The sequence below is a fragment of the Lycium ferocissimum genome, chromosome 5 (genome assembly GCF_029784015.1).
Source record: "Lycium ferocissimum isolate CSIRO_LF1 chromosome 5, AGI_CSIRO_Lferr_CH_V1, whole genome shotgun sequence".
Lineage (NCBI taxonomy): Eukaryota > Viridiplantae > Streptophyta > Magnoliopsida > Solanales > Solanaceae > Lycium > Lycium ferocissimum.
In genome coordinates this window covers 7,641,041-7,663,013 of record NC_081346.1, presented here as the reverse complement: position 1 = coordinate 7,663,013, position 21,973 = coordinate 7,641,041, and the positions used below count along the sequence as shown (strand labels likewise).

The 21,973-nt window shown below is 36.9% G+C and overlaps 4 protein-coding genes across 9 annotated transcripts; 1 reads left to right on the top strand and 3 right to left on the bottom strand.

Moving 5' to 3' along the window:
- Positions 1-245: 245 nt before the first annotated feature.
- LOC132055759 (uncharacterized) lies at positions 246-4,711 on the bottom strand. Of its 6 annotated transcripts, none has more exons than XM_059447733.1 (4): positions 4,350-4,707; positions 4,105-4,188; positions 1,691-2,525; positions 248-1,184 (listed from the first exon to the last, which is right to left on the bottom strand). In XM_059447733.1, the coding sequence occupies exons 3-4, from the start codon at positions 2,497-2,499 to the stop codon at positions 947-949; spliced, it is 1,047 nt and encodes a 348-aa protein (XP_059303716.1). In that variant the 5' UTR covers positions 2,500-2,525; positions 4,105-4,188; positions 4,350-4,707; the 3' UTR covers positions 248-946. The 6 variants fall into 6 exon arrangements, with proteins under 6 accessions (XP_059303717.1, XP_059303716.1, XP_059303715.1 ...); XM_059447732.1 differs by having other exon boundaries at positions 1,691-2,522; XM_059447734.1 differs by lacking the exon at positions 4,105-4,188 and having other exon boundaries at positions 246-538; positions 1,691-2,522; positions 4,350-4,711.
- Positions 4,712-5,550: 839 nt separating this feature from the next.
- On the top strand, positions 5,551-8,816 carry LOC132055758 (exocyst complex component EXO70E2-like). The gene has a single exon (XM_059447728.1). It carries the CDS (start codon positions 6,643-6,645, stop codon positions 8,512-8,514), a length of 1,872 nt encoding a protein of 623 aa, XP_059303711.1. The 5' UTR covers positions 5,551-6,642; the 3' UTR covers positions 8,515-8,816.
- A 1,992-nt stretch (positions 8,817-10,808) lies between these two features.
- On the bottom strand, positions 10,809-12,268 carry LOC132055756 (presenilin-like protein At2g29900). The gene has a single exon (XM_059447725.1). It carries the CDS (start codon positions 12,162-12,164, stop codon positions 10,866-10,868), a length of 1,299 nt encoding a protein of 432 aa, XP_059303708.1. The 5' UTR covers positions 12,165-12,268; the 3' UTR covers positions 10,809-10,865.
- Positions 12,269-17,149: 4,881 nt separating this feature from the next.
- Positions 17,150-21,973, bottom strand: LOC132055755 (uncharacterized). Its single transcript, XM_059447724.1, has 3 exons — positions 20,370-21,973; positions 19,458-19,882; positions 17,150-17,871 (listed from the first exon to the last, which is right to left on the bottom strand). The coding sequence occupies exons 1-3, from the start codon at positions 21,154-21,156 to the stop codon at positions 17,200-17,202; spliced, it is 1,884 nt and encodes a 627-aa protein (XP_059303707.1). The 5' UTR covers positions 21,157-21,973; the 3' UTR covers positions 17,150-17,199.

The window sequence follows — 21,973 nt, the reverse complement described above, 5'->3', positions numbered from 1 at the left end:
ATGAAGCTTTTGATTGGGGCTTGAATCGGATTTTCGTTTGTTTAACATGAAACCTAGTACAGCTTAAGTAGCGGCAAATATACTACACTTCTCTCATCTTATTCTCTTTGCATTCCTATTTCCCATTATAAACAACCACAGTTAAAACAAAATGCCTGGTGCACATTTCACCAGCAATAGGTAGAATTCCTCCTGTTTGGTAAACATTTGTAAAGAAAGTACCAACAGAATAGCAAAGAGAAAAAAGCTGCAATCTAATCACCAGAAGGGAAAAGGGAGAGAGAAGTGGGAGACAGAGCAAAATATGCAACTTTGAAGGACAAGATTGTATATGAACATATAAAACTATCGGAAGTAGGAAGAAAATTACAGTGAAAATTTTGATTTACAACTAACCGATCATGTCAAAAATGCATGGGGAAACTTATAAACATGTACAAAACCTGGAAAAAAAAGCTCCTGCTCATTTACCTTTGACACAACCAAGTCAAACATTAGAATCCCACTAGTCCTTTCTTTCTTTTGCTTCATCTGACTTCTGCATGGACACAAGCATCATAAATGGAAGCAGAGTTTTTAATGAAGGCCTTCATAATCTTCTAATTAGAACTTTTGGATCAAACACACAGCTCAACAAAGGACAGATCCAGATCAGTAAACTGGATGATCAAGTCATCATACTTTACCAAATGCCTCGAAGTAGCGCTGTCAAACAAAATTTATATTCAAGAGTTAATTGGTCATTGCTTCGTTCATTGTTATTCCAATTTCGAAACTTTCCTTTTTATGAATGTTGTTGCTCCTTTACTAACAAACTCGCCAGCCATGCACGCATCGGGACTAATTGTATTAATCCTTGAACCATGCAACCACCATTCTGTACAACTTATCACTTAAAACCATAAAGATTCATTGCCAGAAACAAAGGACTATTAGGAAAGCAATCCTAGGAACCGAAAGAGCAGCATGAGAAGCAGGGAAACCATTTCGTTTTCTCTACATTTTCAGTTGCTGTCGGGGTCTTTGGCTCTGATTGAGGCAGCGGTTCGGTATGCAGCTCTGGTGATTCTACCTGAGGTCGCTTCAGCTCTGGTGATTCTACCTGAGGTTGCTTCTGCTCTGGGCTAGATTTAATTGGAGCAGCCATGCGCACTGAATAATTTTTATCCAGATTCCCTTCCAGCCTTCATTTTATTCAGATGGGTAGGTCAATATCTCATTAAAATTATATGAAAAACGCCTCGAATACTGGCATACATATGAAAATTTCGAAGAAGCATAATGTTCACATTGATATCCTTTTGAAAGTCATATCTATGCAGAGACGATTCATTCAATCTTTCGGTTTCTTTCCTAACATTCTATTCAAGTGCCAAACCTGACCCTACCACACAAATGAGGATCAGAAAAAGAAATCTATCAAAAGATAAATGTCTATGTACCTAGTGGAAGATCAGAGTCCAGATATAAAGTCGATTGTTTACATGATGAAACCACAATATATGTCCATAGTAAGTAGCAAACAGGTCATGCACAAGTAATATAGATGTCCCACTATACTTGTATGCACAGAAAGAGAGATAGAATGAAGTAATTTTCCCACTAGAAATGATTGTCGACATTTAAATGAACAGTAAGGACAGAATTTTGCCAATGTATCATATGAGAGATTTGAGTGTAGACTGCCTACTCTGGAAATGCAAAAGACGTTGTACTGGTTCCACTTTCCATTGACTTATGACAAATACGTCCCTCAGCAAGAGGTCTTTCATGATTTAGATCTTCATTTCCCCTTGAAACCTCCACTTCAGCTATTTCCATCTCAGGACTTGACTGGTAAGGAGAGAAGTCACACATAGGGGATTTGGAGAAGTTTTGAGGAGTTCCTAGCTCACCCGACTGCCAAAAACTAGCATCTTTTGTAAAACTCATAGTTCCCATGTGAATGCTAAATAATGATTCATGAGAAGCTGTACTCCAATCTGCCGGGTTTGCAGACTCATCTATTGCAAACACTGAAGAAGGGATCCTATAAGATTTGTTAGCAGAGTTCTCCATTACTTGCACGGGAGGTGAGTCTGTGGTTGATGAATCGCCAGAGCTCAACCTGGAAGAATACTGAGTCACTTCTGACTGTGACATGGAGGGTGACACTTCATGATTTAAGCGTTCGCTACTTATGGTAGAGCTCCCAGAAACAGGCCTTTGGTTTTCTGAAAACCGTGATTTGTTATCCTTATCAAGTTTGGGTAAGTTATTAGTATTAGCAGTATAATCATCAGATTCATAATCAGCCTTGCCAAAGGGGTCATTCAGTGTCGAGTCAGGTGATGTATTGCAGGAAGAGTCTGAAGAACTTAAAGTTTTACCGCGAGGGGAGACTTTAACTCCTGTAACAGCAAGGCTATGAGGTGTCCCTGATTTTCCATCGGTTGCAGTAACATGTTTAGGCTCCATAGCTGAAGACATCTGAATGATGTCATCATGCAAAGTTGCCATACCAAGCCAAAGAGTTCAAACCTCTGCTGCCATAGGAAATACTGAAATCAGAATCAATTCAATGTTCAAGTCAATCAATAATTTAAATTTCAAATCAACGTTTCAGGTATGAACTATCTAAAATGAGCTATCTGCTTGGCCCTATGCTTGGAACAACAATTTCCATATGAAAACTTATTTTTTTTGTGTTACTGATTTAGGAGAAGGTTGTATCATTTTTGAGGTTACAGTCCATCAAGGCAATCCTGCATTTTACAGCCCGTGCTAAACAAGAGATTTGGAAAGCCAAACAGCGTAAACCAGAAGAAAAAGCATGTACTACTGAGTTCTTGTATGTACGCTTGTGCCATAGAAAACCATTTTTCTGTCTGATTTGTTGCCTGTAGCATTGAAAAGTTCAACCCCTCTACTCTTGCTGAAAATATTAATCTGAGGGAACTGTTAAACTTTGGGGGGAAGTATTGCAACCAGGCCTAAAAGTTGCTTTAAAACCCACATTCTTCCAATATAATGACAGCAATGTTTAACGTAAGAGGATACAATCAACAAAGATGTCTTAACAATTCGACGGCAGCCAAAAATGGGCTTAAAGGGGATATAGTTTGTGTGATACAAAAGCAGTATTTTTTTGACATTTTCACCTCAATTGTAGACCAACACAAATCCATTACATCAAAGATAAAAATAAAAGCTAAAATGAGTCACCATGATCTTCATTAGCAAAAACAAAAATGAGTCACCATTTCTTGAAAATATGTAACTATAAAAAAATTCCTGAGCCCAAGTGCTGCTTGTGTGTATGCAAAGGGACAAGCACTGAATAGAAGGATAGGAACAAGCAAGATATATGAGTTTCAAGTTCTAACAATTACAGATTTACTCTTTCCAATCATGAATCATCCCTCAGAAAAAAGTATTAAGTTATAGATCAAGAGAAATTACAAGGTGACACTAAAGGTAAGGGCCATATGAGACAAGGTTTCCAGACGGCTGAGCTTGAAAAGCACTCTCGCGTACTCACTGAAGTGTGATAGTCGAGACTAGTGTCTTAAATCTTTTCTTCTTTGACTAAACCAAAGTCCCAATGCTTAACAGTGTTATTCATCTAAAAGGTGATAAGCTTTCCTGATATGTGATGGAGTGTATCTTCATGCTTCACGTTGGCTCAGAAGTTCCTAGTCAAGAATTTGCAATAAATGCCAATCCATTGGTTTCTAAGGGAAAAGCTTATATCAATTAGTTATGAACTTTAGTTAACCAAATAGTAGTGTTTCCGAAAAAAAAGAATAGCCTCCTCGGTATTGTCAGACAAGTGCACCAAATGGTACCTTTATGGTTCTGAAATATGTTTATCATAGCATCACTACAAGAAACGAAACTATTTGCTTCTTTCTTTCAAAGCCTACCACACTGCACCATCAAGTTACTAGCTCATAAGAAGAACAAATAAAAAGTGTGAAAAAATATGTCTCATAATCAACGTACCTGTTTGATCTCTTAGAGCAAATAAAAAAAATAAAAATAAAAGGCCGGTGCACTAAACTCCCGCTATGCGCGTGTCCAGGGAAGGGCCGGACCATAAGGGCCTATTATACACAGCCTTACCTTGCATTTCGAAGGGAAATACTAGTGCAAATGCTCTCTTATTTAATATTGTCAGTCCAATTACCCAGCAATTAGGCCTCTAACCTTTAAGAAAAACAAGACATAGAGATACTCACTGTCAAAAGTTTATCTAAATAAAGAAGGTGCAAGAACATATACAAGCAAAAACCAATCAGAAATATGGTGCAATTAAGAATTATTGTAACATTTAAGATAAAAAATGAATAAATCTATAAAGTACGAACCATCAAACTATGGATCCAAAGAAATTGGTTAAAGAGCTGCAAAATGAATCAGTCGTCGTCCAACCGGTTTCCGGCCGGCGACGACTGGCCTGGTAGCTGATCTGCAAACCTCTTTTGCCCTTGTAATTCATGTAGTCTCTTATTCTGTGTCAATGAAGGCAGTGTCGAATGAAAATTTTCAAACAAAAAAACTGAACGGCAATCCTCAGACAGCAGCGATATTGTCGCTGGATTCCATGGTACACAAACTTCCTTATTCTCGTAACGGGTTACGGTTGGGAGATTAACGAGAAAATGACAGAAATTATCCCTTATGTTTGGAGTGGATTCAAAGTAGTCCATAAAGTATGCTTTAAACAGTTTTAGTCCTTGAAGCATGTCATAAGTGAGCACTTTTGATCTCTATAAATTGTTTAATAAATTCTATCTGTTAAATTTGATGGGAAAAAAGATTCAATTATAAACACCAAATAATCTCATTAAATCCTAAAAAGGGCAACACAAATAATTATACCATACATGAAAAAATACCATAATAACTTGATATGAAAAATTACTTCCAAGAAAAACTTGATGGTTATAATGAAATGTTATAATACAAGATAGATGTTATAAAGAACTTTAACTATACTACTCCACCACTGCCGTCCTACTTTACGTGAAAGTGTTTGACTGAGCACAAAATATACAACAAAAGACTTGTGATTATACAAACAATAGATATTTGTACGGCTATAAATTATTTAAAAATAAAATATTTAATAAATATAAGCATATTTACTCCCATCATCTTAATATATGTGGCATCTTTCGATTTTTGAAATTCAAACAAGTCTATCTTTCACCATGATTTACTCATATATCTTTTAAATATTTTGAATTGTCAATGATTTATAGTCATTTTTGCATAGTTATCAAATATGTAAACTCTATTTCAAAATATTTAAGAATTCTATGCTCAGATTCACGATTAAAATTAAATTATTTAACTCTTAAAATCTAAATTATACCATATTGAGACGAGAGTAATATTTTTGAAATTGACTAAAAAGAAAAGAAATTCACGAGTACTACTCTTCTTTTAACATACGTGGCAAGGAAAAAGCTGACATAAGCGACAGCAAAATGTACACCTGGGCACCTACGTTAGTCTGACTGTCTATATCATTAACACGTCAACGTTAATTGGTCAAGGTCTAATGTGTGGATCATCCAACCGGACCGGTTTAGTCAGCAACATCTCTCTCAATGTACTCCACCAGGGTCAATAGTCAAAGGCACCATGAGTGAGACAGATAACTATTTACGTGGAAGAATTATAAATCTTAATTAGAAATTCTGAGTAAAGGTGAAAGAAACAGCTTGAAATTTTCTTCCTAGTCTAGGTTAGCTGAATTTCTTTTTGCTTCGTTTACAATCAAAAATAGTAAACCCCAGGAAGTTTTTTTCATTTTTGACCACTAAAGTATTCCTGTATTTTAGTGGAAAGTACTAGTTGGAAAATCAGCTACAAATCTAAATCCTCAATATTCTTCACTATGTGCCCTTTTGTACTTATTTTGTTTGGACCATTCTCTTCCAAAAAAACGCGTAAAGTGTAATTTTTCTATTCAGAAAGAAAAAAATTATAGTTTTATTATCTTCTCATCTCATCCTCCTAACTTTACTATTTTCAGATATTTTTAATTCTAAAGAGCTCCAAGGAAACAAGCACAATCTTGGCTTGAAGTTTAATATACCCTCTTGCTTCAACTATTCAGTCCTTTAACCCTTTTTAGCACTCTGGTTTTCTCATGTCATGGTTTTAACATTCTTTTTAACTGTATTTGGCTGTTAAGAACTATCCTGCACCATGTACTCTTATTCACGTGCTTTGTAGATGTTTGCCTTAGTTTCTCTGGAATTTGATAAGTTTTCATGTCCATCCCTTGATACCTGCTAATCTTGTAATGTTAGTGACTGTAAAAGGGTTTTCAGAGAAGTACATCACAATTTTTGTGTAAACGTTAAAATTGGTGTCCTTTTATCCTTTTTTGAAACTTATCATATTTCATTGGAGATTCTTCGCCTGATGAGGACTTGAGGTTTATCTATGGGGTATTTTCTGGTCATCTGAGTTTCTGAATTTTAGTAAACATAAAGGAAGGGGGTGGAGAGCAGCCTTTATGTCTTCTTGATTACTTATTTCATCAGAAAAATAGAGCTTGAGGTTGGTTTCAAGATTCAGGAGGAAGGATCATCCAAAGTTTAGGCCTTTTACTTTAAATCAATCTGCTCTACCTTTTGCCTGAAAATGGATGATGATAAATCGGCGGAACAACATGTCATTGCTGCAGCTCATCACCTTGTGAAGGCGTTACAAGCCAGGACAAGCTTGAGCAATGAAGTAAGAAGAACTCTAGCCGATCTTGACATTCATTTGGCTGCTATGACTGAACCAAAAGAGGATGAGACCACAAGTCTCAGAGAGATTGAAGGTAGGTTCAAGTCAGCTCAGGCAAAAATCATGAGCTTGCAGTCGAATTATTTGAAGATATGGGATGCTGGTCCTTCTGAACTTCTTGAGTATCTGCAAAACGTAGAAGAAATTCGGATAATAATAGTGAGCTTGGAAAATATGGTGCCAAACAAGAACAGGAAACAAAATAGACTTGCTAACCAAGCTCATAGTATGTTGCAAATTGCAATGGTAAGGTTGCAGGAAGAAGTTACCAACATTCTTTCGCAGAGTAAGCAGTGTTTTGGTCATGAATATGTGTCGTTCCACTCTTGTGAAGAGATCGACTTGATTGAAGATGACTCAATAGAGGGAACATCTTTCATGGAGAGTACTAGTAGAGCTGAGTCAGAAGAATGTATAATGGATTTGGTCCATCCAGGTGTTGTTCCTCATATAAAGTCTATTGCATATCTGATGTTCACTTCACATTATGTTCAGGAATTTTGCCAGGTTTTTATAAGATTCTGGAAAGATGCATTGCGTGAATACTTAAACCTTTTCTGTATGCAAAGAATCAGTATTGAAGATGTGCTGAGCATGGAGTGGACTTGCTTGAATTGCAGAATTAAGAAGTGGTGCAAGGCAACGAAGAATGTCATTGCATTCTATCTCCCTAGTGAGAAAAACCTCTTTGATCAGATTCTTGGTGAGTTTGGATATTTTAGTTCAACCTGTTTCATTGAGGCTTCAAAGGATGCCATATTGTGTCTTTTGAATTTTGGCCACGCTGTAGCTATTGGCCCCCTTCGACCAGAACGCCTTTTTTGTTTACTCGATATGTATGACCTTCTAAGAGATCTTTGTCAAGAAGTGGATGCTATGTTCTGTGAAAACCAAGGTAATTTCATTAAAATGGAGTACCAGGAACTCCTGAAAAATCTTGGAGATTCTGCAAAAGCAATCTTTCTAGGGTTGGGGAATTGCATTGCTTCAAACACTTCAACAACTCCCTTCCAAGGAGGAAGAGTTCACCCGCTAACCAAGTACGTTATCAATTATTTCATGCTTCTATCAGAATATTGTGATACCTTGAGGTACCTCGTGGTAGAGAACTCGGGTGGAGTTATTGATGCACTGGTCAGGCTTGACGTTTCTTCTGAATTCTCATGTCCATTGGCTATTCACTTGCAGTCAGTAGCATCCATGCTTGAATCCAACCTTGAAAAAAAGTCCAATTTATATAAAGATGATTCTTTGAAGCACATCTTTTTGATGAACAACATCCATTACATGGTCCAGAAAATCAAGAACTCCAAAATGAGAACTTGTTTTGGTGATGATTGGATAAAGAAACATATTGTAAAATACTTGCAGCACGAAAAAAGCTACGAGAGAATAACATGGAGTCCTATTCTGTCCTTAATAACCGGTTATGAGAACTCAGGGGAGGCAGTTCTGAAGGAGAGGTGCAGAAATTTCAGTATTGCTTTTGAGGATGTGTACAAGAACCAGACAGGATGGACTATTCCAGACATTGAGCTTCGAGATGATTTGAGAATTTCAACCGCGTTAAAGGTCATTCATGCCTATCGGACATTTGTTGGACAGGTGAAGAAATCTATCAGTGAAAAGCACATCAAGTACACTGAAGATGACTTGGAGAAGTATCTCCTTGATTTTTTTCAAGGTTCAGCGAAGTCACTTAATCATCATTGGAGGAGGTGAAAGATGAAAAACAGTAGTAGTGTATGCTCTTTTATTTCTTGCATTGAGCCTTCCATTGCCTTAACTTTTGTAATTTCTCAATAGTATCGTCTTTGTATCCACCCTCCAACACGCGCGCACACACAAAATGTATAGCTGACCATAGTTCTCGAGTTCAATTTAGTATTGTGACTCTATGGTATATGCGCTCCGTGTAATTTGATGGTTTCAACTGAGGATGGCCTTCAACTCTTCAACTGTGGAACATTGTTTCAAGTGAATGTGTAAATCACAGTGAGTGCATTTTGCATTATGCTTTTCTATCCAGGCTGCACGATTCTGTTAGAAGCTATGATGATGATTGCTCATCATAGTTCTATAGTTTGATGGTTACTTATGTTGTCCTCAAGAAATCTAGTTATTGATGCGTTTCCAATTAACTTTGGCTGAAGTTACGGTTCCTTTCGTCTTTGTCCAATTCATAAGCTCTCCCCTTAGTGCTGGTACATTGGGTTCTAGTAGATCATAGATTACTGATAAAGAACTAGTGAAGTTAGAAATTCAACCTGCTGAGTATGAAAAAAAAGGTAAGAACTAAGCAACAATTCAAGAGCACTATTGCATTTAACACTGCAGACTAGTGCTTGGAAGCCAAGTAGGAAACATATAATTGTAGGAAGTACTAAAAGCATACATAGTTACTACCTTTTGCCAGTATGGACAAACGTCAGAAGGAACGAAGTACTAAAAGCATACATAGTTACTACCTTTTGCCAGTATGGACAAACGTCAGAAGGAACGACAAGATTTGTCTTGTTGTCACCACTGTTGGAAGTACTTCAGTAACTAAAACAAAGCCTCATAATCTTTTGAGTAATCAGATCACGTAATCAATGATCTGGTAGACCCGTGTTTAATCTCTCCAGTACACTCGATGCATCATGATTCTTTTCCAAACAAGAAGAAATTGCAGGCCAAAGGAAACTTGGTCATTTACAGGTAACTGCAGTTTCTTGGATGAGTATACAAGATATGCACTTCTCTCAGTAACCGTACAATCCAAATACTCCTCTGTCCAAGCAATCACAGCTCACAAGTATAAGGAACAAACAGTGAAATGAAATAGACAAATTGACACAATCAATTTGACAAAGAATATGAATGGAGGCAGAGCTAACGTAAGATGTTTACTCCAGCTTAAGAGACTTAAGATTATCCTTGGCTTTTTTAAAAAAAAAAATTCTTCCCCCTTTTTTTACTGTTCTATAGATAATACAACTCCTACTAACTTCATGGGAAATTTTCGCAGTATAAGGGTGTGTCTGGTATAGAGGAACATTTTCTAATTTTACAATGTTTGGTTGGTCAAAATATTTTGAAAAACATTTTCTCTACAAAACCTTAAAAATGAGAAAAATGACTTCTCTAGGAGGAACAAGGAAAACAAGCTTCATAAGTAGCCTTCCAAGCTCATTGTCTCCTCCCCACCCCCTAACGGCCCCCAATCCCGCCCCTTGACCTTCCCACCTCCACCACCCCAAACTCCCCCTCCTCACCACATCCCACCCCATAGTGTTTTCCTAGATTACATACAAATGCTCTTGGGACAATATTTTTTGCTTACGTCCCAAACAATAGAAAATAAGTGAAAACTCGCTTATTTCCCAAGAAACATTTTCTAGGAAAACATTTTCTTTCATACCAAACACACCCTAAGTGTAAATTAATTGTTGAGTTTCCACATTACCTTTCTTTGAATAAGGAAAATAAGGACAAAGACGTGTTAAGCGCTTAATGTTCAAGTCATTGTTTCGAGCCAAAGTTACAGTTCCAATGACTACAGCTTTCGAAGAGCCAAAGTTACAGTTCCATACTTCACGTCCTAGCCCTCCCTCTCTATTTAGCTTGACTCACAATAACTTGAGCATTGGCCCAAGTCACCTTGTGCTTACCTAAAATCTTTTTCTTTCATGCTTTAGGTCACTCTAAGCATGTGGGAAGACTGGCAATGCAAGAACACTGATAGTTTATGCCATGTGCCAATTATAATTGGCCTTTCTATGATATGCATGCACCACTATAAAAGGCATAAGCTACATAACAACCTGTTGGCTTATAGTGGTTTGCTAGGGCAGCTAGCTCGTATGTTTCATATCCATGGAGAAGAACTTCTTCATTTCAGACATCTTGAATCACTACCCGCTTTCCTTTTATTTCACAAACAATTTTGCCCTGCTACAACTAATCTAACCACACTTGCAATTCGGCCAACTTGGAACATGGTCAAAAAAATAAAAAAGATGCTGTAACAGATACAAGTGAAGAATTATCATTAATTGAAAGTAATCATTGTCAACCAGGAAATCATGTTCCTAAAACATCAACAGGTTCATCGAACATTGTACAACAAAGGTCTCGAGCAATAGCCGAGTTAACAAATAAAACAAGACACCTAGCAAAACTGACACAGGAAGAGCAGGCAAAGCTTTCTGATAAAATGCAAGAAGCATCAGAGTGATACCAAGACCAGCTATAATAGCAAGATAGCATGCATAAACTGTCATGAAATCATACATGGCAGCTCTGGCAACTAATACACTGTAGAATATGAAGTCTCCTAGCCCCAGCTTAATAGCACCTGATGATCCCAAACCAATTCCTTCAAGTGCAAAATCATCATTCGTCCCCCCTTCCTGTAAATTCATTCGGACATTTATCCTATGCTGAATTAACGGTGCAGCCAGCTCAGAATCTGCTCTTGAAACTTGACCATCCTCCACATCAACCCCATTCCTCTCATTCTCATCACCGAGCCTTTCAAGACCAGAATTTGATTCCAAACCAGAATTGACAGTTGAATTCAAGTTAGACCTAGAGTCCAGATATTCATCGGATCCCAAATCATCGTCCTGTCTTTCTCTCCACACTCTCCTTTGCACAACAGCACCCCTTGGAACCGAATCAGGATTGATAACAGGCCGGGCCTCATAAACCAAAGCCGGGATATCTTCATCCCTAGATATTGCAAGCTCAACAAGTAGCCTTAAAGGCCCACCAGGCAACAAAACAGCTGCAAGATCATACAATGCCATAGCAACTAAAAGCACCCAAGTAGTCCATTCAGGCAAAAGTGTAAACCAATAAGCAACCAACACTCCAATAACAACCAAATACCCTTGAGTAATTATAATTGCCGTTTTCGACATAAACACAGCTAAAACCCCAACAACAGTGAAATTAAACAAACTCAAACCAACAGTAACACAATCAATAGGGACCCTGAATTTCCCAATCAAGAACAGAGATATTTCACCACCCATAAATCCCAAAACAAGAAAAGAAGAGAAACCCATGTAGTATTTCAAGAATTTGGTACACCTGAAGTAGAAAAGTAACACCAAAAGGAATGTAACAGCAGTAACAACAACAACAAAGACTAAAGCATTCAAAAGGGCACCTTTTAATTTGTCCCAATTTGAGTCAGAGGTGTTTTCAGTATAGGCATATGTGGCTATAGAGGGAAATGAAGAGCCTGAGGAATCTGAATCATTGTTTAGGACTGAAACAAGAATGACTACAAAGAGCATGCAAATTGAGACTGGTGTAATGATTCTCACTATTTCTTCACCCACAGAATCAAGAACGCTTTTGGGCTTTGGATTTGAGTCCATTGGAACCCCAAAGAATTTCGGGAAGAATTTTGGATTTTCAGTGGTCAGTTGATAGTCTCAGAAAATTTTGGCTACTTCCAATTTTGACTTTGGATCTTGGTAGAATAACAAAAAGTAACCCGACCCGAATTCGATCCGAATTGTGAATCATTTTTTTGCACGTCAAAGGGGCTGGTCTTTAATATTTGACCCTTAAATTGCTGGTATTTAATTTTTGGCTTTTAATTAAAAAAGTGGCAGAAAAATTCTCGGATTAAGGTTCAACACTTGTTCGATCAAAAAAATAATTTCTAAGGCAAGACTTCATGAAAAGTATGTCTTAAAAGGCAGAATCGAAATTTTGTAAGGCAGATTTTTTTTTTTTACTCTGTTGGAATTATACAAAAGTTAAAGCCTAACTTTTGCCCGAATAGGCCTAATTTTGCTACGAAACTCTGCCTTGCGATTTTTATTTTTTAATTTTTGACTGAGCCAAAATTCAAATTCAGAACCTTAGGGTATTTTTGGTGAAGGACAAAGATTAAAGACCAGCAATTTGAGAGACAAAAATTAAAGACCACCCTGAATAAGCACAGTGGGCAAAATTCCCCATTGTGAATTTGTGAAGGTGGCGTAATAGGGGCAATTCGCAGGAATGCCCTTATTTGGGGGTGGTCTTTAATTTTTGTCCCTCAAATTGGTGGTCTTTAATTTTCGGCCTTCGCCTAATACCATGACGTTTGGGGCTTGAACCATGGCTCAATAAAAAATAAAAAATAAAAATATCGCAACGTAGATTTTTATAGCAAACTTAGGCCTATTCGGGTCAAAATTAGGCCTGCTGGCAGAATTTGGCCTGCTTCAGGCAGAGTTTCAAAGGTAGAGTTTTGGGCAAAACTCTACGTTAAGGCAGAATTCTGCCTATTCTAGCTTAAGGCAAAGTTTTGAAGACAAAATTCTGCCTAAGGTAGAGTTTCATAGGTTAAACTCTGCCTTGCGAATCCAAGTTCTATCTGACAATTTTTTTAAAAAAATTTAACTGAGCGAGGGTTCGAACCCGGAACATAGGAGTTTTAAGCGAAGGACAAAAATTAAAGACCAACAATTTGAGAGACAAAAATTAAAGACCAGTGCATTTGAAGGGCACTCCGCACAAAAAAAAAATGATACATGAGTCTGGCTCTGGCCCAAACTTAGTGATGACGTTTTTCTATTTTTTGTTTTGGGCAATTCGCAGTAATGCCCTTATTTTGGGGTGGTCTTTAATTTTTTCCCATGAAAATGAAAGTACTTAACTTTTGCCCTACGCTTAAAACTTCAGGGTTCCAAGTTCGAACCCTTGCTCAGGCGAAAATTTTAAAAAAAAAAAAAATCGCTAGGCAGAGGTTGCCTACAAATTCTGCCCCATCGGGCATAGTTTGCAGGTAAATTATGCCTGATGGGGCAGAGTTTGCTACGCAAACTATGCCTTAAGTTTAGAGTTTTGCAGGCAAACTATGCCTTAGCAAACTCTACCTTAAGGAAGGCAAAATTTTACCTTACAGAATTTTTTTTTTTTTTTATTGAGCTGGGGTTCGAACCCAGAACCTCGAGGTATTCGTTCAAAAAAATGTCTTGGTATGACAGGCTAGAACTGGACCTACATATTAGATGTATGATTTTTCTTATTGTCAGAGGAATTTAAGTTGTATACACCAATAATGTAATGAATTTGAGCATGATTGGTGTATTTAAGATTATATTTTAGGTTACTTACCATTTATTCTAACTCAATTACCAATGAATACTCGGTGTAATTTTATAAGTGGAGTCTGGGAGAGCAGGATGTACGCAGACCTCATTACTGCTTTTGTGGGGTGTAGAGAGCATATTTCTGAAAGACCCTCGGCTTAAAAGTAAAAAAGAAAAGAAAGGAAAGGAATAAAAAAAAATATGACAACAAAGTAGCAAGATACAAAGTAAATGCGCAATAGATATAAATACACATCGAAGAATAATAAATCACGCGTTCACTAAATAATACTACTAATAAGCCCGACCTCTCCCACTTAAAATGCGACACCACTTGGCTACCACCTACCCTTCTACTCTAATCTTCGACCTCCACATCTTCCTATCTAGGGTTATGTATTTAGTTCATCTGTTTAATCACCTCCCTCCATTCTTCCTCGGTCTATCCTCAATACTTATCAACCAATTGCCTGCAATAGCTTTGTAAATGCATAGAACTTAAAATTTCATGCCCAGACTATTGGAATTGGAGGATTTAACAATCAAGATAATATTACATTACTCATAGAAGATTTAAGGTCTGCCAAAGCACATTAGATAAGGGACTATTGAAATGTTAGCCAATTGATCCAAGATCACATACATTAATGCGTATATAAGAATGTGCTTCGGATGCACAACAATACTCATCAACATAAACTACAATTTGAACTCTAAATATTGAGCAAACAAAATACTACTCCCTCCGTTTCAATTTATATGAACTCATTTGACTGGGCACGACATTTAAGAAAGAGGGAAGACTTTTGAAACTTGTGGTTCAAAATAAGCGCTTAAAAATTTGTGTGGCTATAAATCATTCATAAAGTGAATTTGTTTGAAAATTAGGAAAGAAGAATTATTCATTTGTACAATTTGACTAAAAAGGAAATAGGTTCAAACAAATTGAAACAGAGGGAGTACTAATTTGTACAAAAAAAAAAAAAAAGTGATGAAAAAAACTAGTATGCTATTAATTAATCAGGAACTTTATGTCAAAAGTCGTGGCTGCAATATTCCAACGACAACAAACAAAACTCTCAATTACTCTTTTTCAACATGTATCAGCGCGAGCAAACAATATATCTAAGCGCAAAAAATAGAAGTTATAAAAGAAAACCTAGTGTTTAAGGGCTTGATTTCTCCATGTCCTTAGTGTTCTCCCACATAATTAAACCGGTAACAGTGATAACGAATGCAGCGCACAAGTTAAGCATTCTGGAGAGAAGGAGGCCACAGTCCTTGCCTATAACGAGGAGCACATCGAAATAGTTGACATAAATCAGCACGATACCAAGCACAATGAGGAATACTGTTAATCGTTGGTCCTTCACTCTCCTTTCATCAATTTGATTTTCCAGCAAGCGTTGGTCATTCACTATCTTTTCATCAATTTGATTTTCCTGAAGAAAGATCCATTGGTCTTCTTCAACTTTTGACGAATTTGTCATGTCTTGTTGCTTATTGCCCCGCTTGACAAGTCTAGAAATCATATCGAGAGCCATCTTCTTCTTTTCCATTATGCAGTTATTTGGAACAAAAGTAATCCCCTCCTTACCTAGTCATGAGAGAACTAGTACATTAATTAACCAATACGACAAGCAGAGGCGAATCCAAAACTTCTATTTGATGGACTCACCTTTAGATTTTTAACTAGCGGATCCATTATGTAACTTTTACATATATATCTATATTTTGCGTTGAAAATGTTGGTTTAGTTGAAACGACAAGAACATCGAATAAAAGTTTCAAAGAAAAAATTAACATCCGAGAAAGAAGTATAGTAATTTAATTCAAACTCCATGTCCACCCCCAAAAAATATTACTGTATTGTTCTTTTGAACTCCATAACGTGAGAGACATGCTACATGAAAACGAAGAAAAAAAGGAAAACAGAAAGCAAAAAACTTATAAAGGGAATCAGCTTCTGAACAAAACTTATTTCTAGTAGTGAGGCCTGAGGGGAGAGACGTCTAACCTGTGAAGTCTAAAAGCTTTGCCACTTCTCTGTAGGCTAAACCTAATGATTAATCATGCAGCAATATATAGGAATAGGGGACCCCAAAAGAAAAAGGAAAACTTCAAGTGTTTGAATCATAGGAGATTTAGGACTCACAAATAACCCTCATGTTTTAATAGTTGCCACGTCGGACTTCATATTTAACTATCTATTTATGTACATAAAATTGTAAATCACAATGTCCATGACAAATTCAAAGGCTTTTTGGAGAAGAATTATAAGATAAAAAATGTAATTTGTGAAATAAAGTAAGAGAAGAAAGGTTTCCGGGAAAGAAACTAAAAAGGAAAAGAAGGTAGGATATATGTTACTATTACTTATTAGTGTAGCCTTAACTTAAGGTGCAAGATAAAGTTAAAATCAGTAAATTATATTTCCTCTGTTTTGATTAAAGTATTTTACTTTTCTTTTAATCTATTTTAAAAGGATTTTTTTTTTTTTTTTGATGAAATAACTGTTATCATTAGAAGCATCAGGCATCAAGAAGATGCAAATTACAGGTAAAGTTAGAGCTACCTAGTAGCATCAAAAAGCAAAAATCACCTTGTTAGCTTTCTACAGTCAAAACAAACTATCTTAAATACAGTAAGCTAACAAAGTCCAAAAAGTTTTCAGGTGAATCTACGGGGGAGATATTTGCCCAACTAAATAAATACAAAAGGCAGTTTGCTTTCAAGGTTAAAAAGAATGTTTCTTTCTATATTTGATAACTTTTTAATTTAAACATTCTACGAGGCATGTTTAAGACCACAAATTCAAATAACATTTTGATACATTACACACATTTTAATTTAAAATCACAAAATAAAAAAAACTCCGTTAGGTTTTTTATGTTTCATATCTAGTTAAACTAAAACACTAAAATTGAAATGGAGGGAGTAACTTTTTCAATCCTCATCTTTAATAAAGTTGTTAGTGCCTGTCCTTTTTCCGTAAACAACTTTGGGAGGTGGATATAGGTTGCAACTCCAATCCCATCTTGTTTTTTAACATTAAATACTGTCTACACTTTTTCTTCCTTTTCTGTTTTGGGTATGGTAGGGGCAGGACAGGCAATTTTTTGTAGTTCAAGCTGATTACTTTATAAAAAAGTTCTAAAAGAAAAGAGGTACTTTCAATTGCTAGCAGTGAAAGACGATATGGGGGTCTGAAGAAGGCTTCATCTGTGAGAACACAGGCTAATTGGCCCATAAGTTGAGTGCATGAAAGCAGTCTATGAACTGCAAAATCTTTTTTCCTCTTTTATATGAGTTGTGAATGTATCAATCAATGTTCATTATCATCAAGTGAGAACAATGCTCTCTGCACATTTAAAACTGCCGGAGAGCCTTTCCTGGCTTTCTCCACAATACTCCTAATTAACAACTTTTCCATCTCATCATCACTTTCATCATTCATCCTACCATTTTCAATCCAGTCAAAGCTACGTTCATGTGAACACGAGTTTTCTTGGTGGTTGTTGTCCTTAACTCCTGATGCAACAACAACATCCTCCTCCTCTGAATTTAACCTTGTGAACATGTCATAAGCCTCGTTATATGCATCTAAAGCCTCACCATTTAAATTGATTACCGCTGGCTGGTCTGCTGTGCGCTGTTCAACTTTCATTACAGGACTACCGTGTGTGGAAGAAGAGCCCCCTTCACTGTTTGAGGAATCCCTCCAAGAACTTACGAGTTCTGCTTCCATATACCGAACTTTCCTTTCACTGTTCTGAAGTGCCATCTCAAGCTCCTTGAGGCGTTCTTCTAATTGTGATTGGAGGACTTCGTGCAGCCGCAAGCTCAGCTCTCTTGGCGAGACAGCATAATTAACAGGATGAGGGGTCGAGGTTCCGCTACCATCCTGATCTGCATAAGGTTGATCTCCGGGTTGTCTATTGAAGAGTTCAGTTCTTAACTCCCCCTTGGCTAGATCTGGCACAAAGTCCGGATCAAGCTGCAAAAGATTGAATACTTATTAAAGCTTCTTTAAAATAGCAGATGACTTGTACATGTGTGTAGCTTAACATGGCAGGTATAGGTTGTCTTCCGTTTTATCTTTACAGAAGCAACCCATTGGCACCTGGCTCTAGTTGTTAAGTCGTATAGCAATGTGATTCATTTTCATTCTTCAAACTATAGCCTTGATTCCTTATAGAAACCAAATATGGATGATACCGAACCGAACCTACAAATCATAAACCTAATGGTCTTCCTAGTAAAGAGATGAAAACTTCTTCACTAGAGGATAAAGGGAAACAGCAACTTGATGAAGATTCAGATTGATGATACTTGCAAAAGCTAGAGATCATAGAGACTGATTAAAGACTGACAAGAAGTTCAACAAAAATCTGGAAAGAAAGTATAAGAATCTCCAACACAAAGAAACAAAGCAAACACAATATACGCCTAATTGCACACTAGATCACAAAGCTAACCGCCATAGAAAGCAAATTGAAGCACAAAAACTTATTCGCCAGAAACGTCATGATGTAAAATTTTCTCAGCCTTCTAAAGAAGAGCCCTCCGACATGGTATAAGCTGGAAAAAGAGTTGCCTATCTAAACTATCCAGATCAAGAAGGCTGCAAGAGAGGGAAAAAATGGGTGAACCTGAAGAAAGCGGAAGGATATAATGTCTAACAGAACACCAAATAGTTTTCATAAAGTTCAATAAAAATATTAGATCTCATCATATGACTAATAAATATAAGGTACACATCCTACTAACAGAAGTATTAGAGACTAAAGAGATCAGCAACAATATGCAACATACCCACCATGTATCAATAAGCAACAGAGAGATCCCCTGAATAATTATTTCTAATAGCAAGAACTGATGGAAGTATTATCTTGCATAGCATAAAAGTTTAAATGAGTTTAAAGTTTGTTAAGCGTCTAAATGGAGCGAAATGGATAGTGAGTGTTCATATAGACGACCCCAACTTAGGATTGAGGCGTACTTTTGATTGTAGTGTTTGTTAAGTGCTCCAAAAATATTCCACTAGATACCTTTTACCTCCCACCAGCACAAATACCAAGTAACTAGCCCGCTAAGGTAAAGGCACATGGGAGGAAATCACCTAGAGTTAATGGCTTCCACTGGGATCTGAACTTGAGACCATGGTTCTCCTTGAACTTCATTGACCACTAGGCCACACCCTAGGGTGCTTGAATTTTGCCCTATGAACTTAAACTCTAGCATAGGATTCTTCATCCACTTTCCTTTAGTTCCGACTTCCAATGCCCACTATAATAGAAAACTCAAGCACTATATATCCATGAAACCAAAATCAAGCTTATCTGTTACCAACCTTAAGCTCTAGGGCTTTCCTTGAAAAAACATAAATTCGTAAGCTGTCAAAGTTAACCAACTGGTAGATCTTGTCATCTTGGACCAAAATGTGCCTCAGTTAACTTCTCTAATAAGATAATTGTATTTTCAGAATGGAGTATCCAAGCAAGCAATTTGTATTGCATATTAGAGTTACTTCGTGAAAAGAAAAAAAGGCATAGAGATGAATTAATCAGAAAGCATTCTTACCTCATCTAGTTCTGCGAGTTTCCCCTTCAACTTAGACGAGTTCATACTTGATTCTAACCTCTCCAATTCAGCTTCAAGCTCTGCTTCAATTTTACTCATGGATTCTTCCTCTGTCTTCTGGCTTCGACACTCCTCATCGTCATTTGTTGACGACTTATCCAACTTCCCTTTAGGGGAAGGTGCATGTAAAGCTTCATTGTTTGATGGATCATTATGTGTATCTTGTGACTCACAATCTTCAGTGGGAAGCTCTTTCACGGTTAATGAATCTTTCATCTCAAGTTCCTCATGTAGATCTTGAACCAAATTCTCTGACTGTCTCAGCAACTCAGTTAATATATCCATTTCCTTTCTATTTTTCCAGAAAGATGATATTATGCCCACAGATATTCCAAGACAGAAAAGAAGCACACCATGAGATGATCCTGATTCAAGACAACCATAAAAGGAGGGGTAATAGGAGATGTTAGTACTACTTGTCCAAGAAAAATAGAAGTTAGTATTCACATATTGTGCCATTAGCAGGAAAGTCATGGGCAGTAGATAGCTTCGAAAGTCTTAGTATCTCAAGTAGAAATCTAAAGAAAGAAACAGATATGATAGCAATTAAGGTACCAAATGGCTATCACTCTAACAAATTATTTTGTGTTCCATCAACTTTTGCAGGTTTTGGATCAATCATTCATGATTTTCATTATGTGAAAGTTAACTAATAATTGCAAAGCTGTGCATTAGCATGATATCTTGATGGAACTATCTGGAGCTACATCCCCTTGGCTCTACTGGTTTTAAAATCTTCCAAAGAATGTTGCTATTCCTGTGTTTATAATTTTGGAAAATAATGTGCATCTATTTCATTAAACTTTACCAAGGAAACCATGAAAAAACCAGAGTCCAAACAGAAAAAAGTACCTTGTAAACTGCTGCGTTTCTCATTTTTCATTCTAATGGAACCACTAAATCTTCCAGAATGATCTTTCACCTTGTCTTTCCTCAGGAGCTCCATGGATCCAACACTAGGTAGTTGAGGGACTCCAAATACAGTATTCATCGCTGAAAAATCATCCTGCTGCTTATGATGTCCAGCACCTCTCGGGGCACTTAAAGAATTAGAATTACCTCTGCTTATAATTTTGCTCCCGTCAGTAACTACAAAAGGCCTCGCAGTTGTTGTCCATGGCGATGACTTTGAACTGAAAATATAGTCTTCAACTTCACCATGTTCCTTGTATAACTGAGCCATGAGACAACTTTCTAGAGAATTTAGAGGCTTTATAAGATGCCCCATTTTTCGTCTACTCCTAAGGTTGCTCTTTTTCCTTGAAGTACCATAAGAAAAAGCCAATTCAGCCGTAGAAGGGACAAGTAACGACTCATTTCCCGGTTCATTGATGTTATCACATATGCTTCCACCCTGATCTCCTTGAAGTTCTTTATCACTCGGCAACCCAGAGGTTAAATTGGAAATATCAAAATCACATGAATTGGTACATTCACCTAATTTCGTTCTCGGTGTTTCTACAGGGGAAGAACAATTCTTATCCAGGACTTGTTGTATACGCGATAACGACTCACTTCTTACAAAACTAGGACTCCCTGGAGATGATTCTAACAAATCATGCCTACTTCTTAAGAGGTTTTTCCAATGCTGGGCGATATATCCAGCACCAGCAGCTGCAGCCACAACCCAAATATCCATGTTCACTGCAGATACACTAAACTAGTTCTACAACCAGAATCTCCCTGTTAGAATCACTATACAGCAGAGAAATCAAATTGAACAGGAAAGTTACCACTAAGAAGTATCTCTAAACTTTGATTAAAAGGGTATAGGAAAAACTTATCTAGGTTCTCCAAAAAGGGGGGGAAAAGGTCTGTTCTTGAGAAGGTATAGTCAAGAACCCTAATTCTAACGAAAAAAAGAGCGAAAAATCACCAAATGAGGAAAGATTACTCTTTAATCAAACAATGAATGACCAAAACTATTCTATTTTCTCAATTTTCTGAAGAATGACAAAGAGGGGCAATATCAAGAAACACCAAATATGACTTTGTCAAACCTGTAAAACCTTAAGAACAATCACAAGCCATGTCAAGAAAAACACGACCAACAACCTCAATCCCTGTAAACCATGTGCAAAAACATCCTTTCTGCACAGCACGATGCATCAATAAAAAGAATTAATTTGTCCCAAAAAAAAAAAATTTAAAAAAAGGCCGCCCTTATAAGAAAAAATCCAATTAAAAATTGCAAGAATCTAAAGACTGCCCATTTCAAAGGCTGAAAACCCCCAACAATAAAAACCTACCAATTTCACCAAAAAAAAAAAAATCACCCAACTCAGCAACCGGTATAAAGTACACTAAAAAGGGAGTGTAAGTTGATGAATATAAATAAGGAAAAAAATAATCTTGAAAAGGATTGGGCTCGCTCTTTTTCATAGGTTGGTGAGAAAAAAGGGTCATGTGATTTAAACAAAGATTGGAGCATTTGTTGGAGATTTGGGTCCTCCTCT